This window comes from Desarmillaria tabescens, assembly GCF_030435595.1.
Source record: "Desarmillaria tabescens strain CCBAS 213 chromosome Unknown EV420scaffold_111, whole genome shotgun sequence".
In the NCBI taxonomy this organism is placed as follows: Eukaryota; Fungi; Basidiomycota; class Agaricomycetes; order Agaricales; family Physalacriaceae; genus Desarmillaria; species Desarmillaria tabescens.
In genome coordinates this window covers 63,406-66,311 of record NW_026848410.1, presented here as the reverse complement: position 1 = coordinate 66,311, position 2,906 = coordinate 63,406, and the positions used below count along the sequence as shown (strand labels likewise).

Below are 2,906 nucleotides of genomic sequence, written 5' to 3'. Positions count from 1 at the left end.
GGCTGTGGGCACCTGTGGAATAGTGAGTGGGCTAAAAGGTGAATCTCAAAAACCCACACACACACTCACACAACTACACAAACTACAATCACCCTTGTAAGTTCTAGGGGGAGCGATTATTTCTAATGCGATCCAACTATACTTCAATATCTCAAAGAGTTTCTCTTATTCTCAGCGCTCTTAGTGAAGCTAAGCTTTCTCTAATGAATCCCTAAGTCTAGGAACTTTTACAGGAAGGTCGTTCACTGGCACGATGCAACCTTCAAGGCAGATTTGAGTTAAAATACACAAGGGACACTGATCCTGACAGAAACAGAGGCAATACATGCCAAAACTTTAGTGAGCTCGCTAAAAGAACACCACAGGCAAGTACTGACTTAGCCTGCTCACTACACAACTGTGTGTAGGGGTTCTCCAACTAACTTCAACAGATGATCTTGACTCAAGAACACTTCAGAAGTGCTTGGAAACAGATTCAGAAAACGGAAACTCGAAACAGCACTGATGCAGAACAGACTGAACAGAACAGAACAGATCTCGCTTTTCCTCTTCAGAACATACTCTGAACGGACTTATCAACACTCAATGGAACAGAACAGCTTCACTGATTCTTATTCTCTCGGTACTAAGTGCACAAAAAGTCTTTTCTCAAGGGTATCTCATATTTCTCTGAGTGAGCTTGCTAACTCTATGCAAAGCTCAAAGTCACAAACTGATCCTTTGTTACAGTACTGCCTTCAACACATGCACGGGAACTTGGAGGCTCGAAACTTGGCTTCTACCTACTGTAACCAGCCTACTTATACTACAGGGGAATTAGAATTACAAACATCACGCAGTACCCAGACTCCTACATGTGTAGCACATTATCACTGCTGCCTTACTGAGCATCCGGGTCGGACTTCCCAGTTTTAGTCTCATTTCTATAGTGAGCTCACTAAACATGTGCCAAGAGGTGCTCTCCTGACACCCATGGGCTTGTTCTCTAGCGACTGACAGGTCTAGGTGCCCAGAACTATCAGTCCTGGCATATGTCGTTCAAGACTTCTTTCTTGGATTCACAGAGGCTTCTCATAGACATGGCAACAAGTGAGTCTTCTAACAATGGGACTCAGAATAATGGGACACAGGCTTGTGGACTTTGGCTGAAGCCCATTGCCCAAGTTTGTGCTGGTGATATCTGTCATCTTGCTTAAGGATTTCCCTGGATTTTCAGGTACGACATGTCACAGTTAGCGAGCGTGCTAAGTATTCTCAGTGTCACTGCAATCTTCAAGGTTTTATCTAACTCCCACAAGCATGCTTGCAAGTTAGAGCCTAAGGCATTGGGTATAGGGTTTGGCCTTCTCATCATGCATGCCCATCAGGTACAGTGCTGTGACTAAGTCCTGTTTAGAATCCCATTGCTTCTTATGCCATAAGTTATATTCCATATCATTGCACCATGTAGCATTAGTGTCGATGCATAGTTTTAGTCCACTCGCTCACTATATCTCAGTATGCATGTAAAACACTTTAGATTGCAAAATTACACACATAAATAGGCTGCAGTCACAACAACAGGGTCAAGTACAATGTCTCTTGCAACTCCCTGCTGGTGGACCAAGGTCCCTGAGGCTTTAGCGGGGATCAAGGTTGATCCCTCTGTGGGCTCAGGTTCTGCATTTTCCAGGGCAAATATTCACCATCCGAGGATACCAGGCAACTGGTACTGCTCGTTCCTTTCCCTTGCTAGTTTTAGCCACTCAGTGTCCAGTGGACTTGCCATAATCTGTTCCGGTGGGATTTGCGATGGAGGCCCCAAGCTCAAGCTCTCCATTGCTGTCTCCAAAGTCATCAATTCTTGTCCTGTGAGTGTCGGCTTCTGTGGCGAGCCACTCACTTCAGGAATAGGGGTCAGCTCCTTCTTCCCCACCCCTGTCATTCTCGAGGAAGCTTTGGAGCCTCCTCCCTTCCTCATCCCAGAGGTTGAGAGGGCTTCCTTCACCTTCCCCCAAAGACCCTTCTTCTTCGCTTCCTGACTTGCTTCCGATTGTAGGCTGGTTGAGGAGGTGTGGTATGGGTGTGTCACTGGGTCTGAGGAGTACGCCCCTGGTATCGGTGATGTCGATGGATGCTGCTCGGTAGGAGTCTGAGGTCGACTCTGACTCAGTTGTCTCTCAGGGTGTGATGGGTCATCCATCATGTAATGTGGGGAGGTGTGGTACTGGTATTACTGGGTATGGCACCAGTAGGTGTGGGATGTGCGGAATGTAATAAAATGGTAGTCTTGCCCTTCGTTCACGAGCCCATGCGCAACACCTGCAGACTTGTCAAATGACAATCAAAAGTATGGCGATGGTGAACAGCATGAAGGCAACAGATAGGGTTGCGAATAATTCAGGGTCTGGCATATGTATGGTGTAAGCACCGACATACATCTAGGTGCAGCCTAACAACCTTTCAGTTTAGTTAGGTGAGGTTCATCGAATTTGTTGGTCACTGTTGTGCAGCAATGATGAGGAACATTTGTGTTGAGCTTCGGCTAAATGTAAGCCACTAACTCAACTAACTCCAATCAAGTGAAGATTGCCACTCGCACTTCGGTGGAATGATACAACACAGGTTAAAGCCAGTTTGGACGAGTAGCAGACTGACTTAGATAGTCACAAAGCAAGGAGTTTGGTTAGGTAGAATAAACCTTAGCTGAAGCTGGGGTTTAGGCCAGCTGAGGCTCTACTTAAATACACGTTGGGTGTTCTAATAATAGTACTGTGAGAGTGTTATTGTATGATAGAAGCATGATAGGTAAGCCAATGAAATAAATGAATTGTGAAACCATGACAAGCAACGAGATCTCCATGGACAAAGGCCAGAGATGTTGGGCTTCCTGCCAGTTGCCATCTCAAACAGGGTTTTCCCTGATG

At 45.9% G+C, this 2,906-nt stretch overlaps 1 protein-coding gene across 1 annotated transcript; it reads right to left on the bottom strand.

The window, feature by feature from the left end:
* Positions 1-1,681: 1,681 nt before the first annotated feature.
* Positions 1,682-2,182, bottom strand: EV420DRAFT_1487108 (uncharacterized protein; the record flags this gene model as incomplete). The annotated part of the gene is made up of 1 exon (XM_060470486.1): positions 1,682-2,182. One exon carries the CDS (start codon positions 2,180-2,182, stop codon positions 1,682-1,684), a length of 501 nt encoding a protein of 166 aa, XP_060322588.1.
* Between the last annotated feature and the right edge of the window lie 724 nt (positions 2,183-2,906).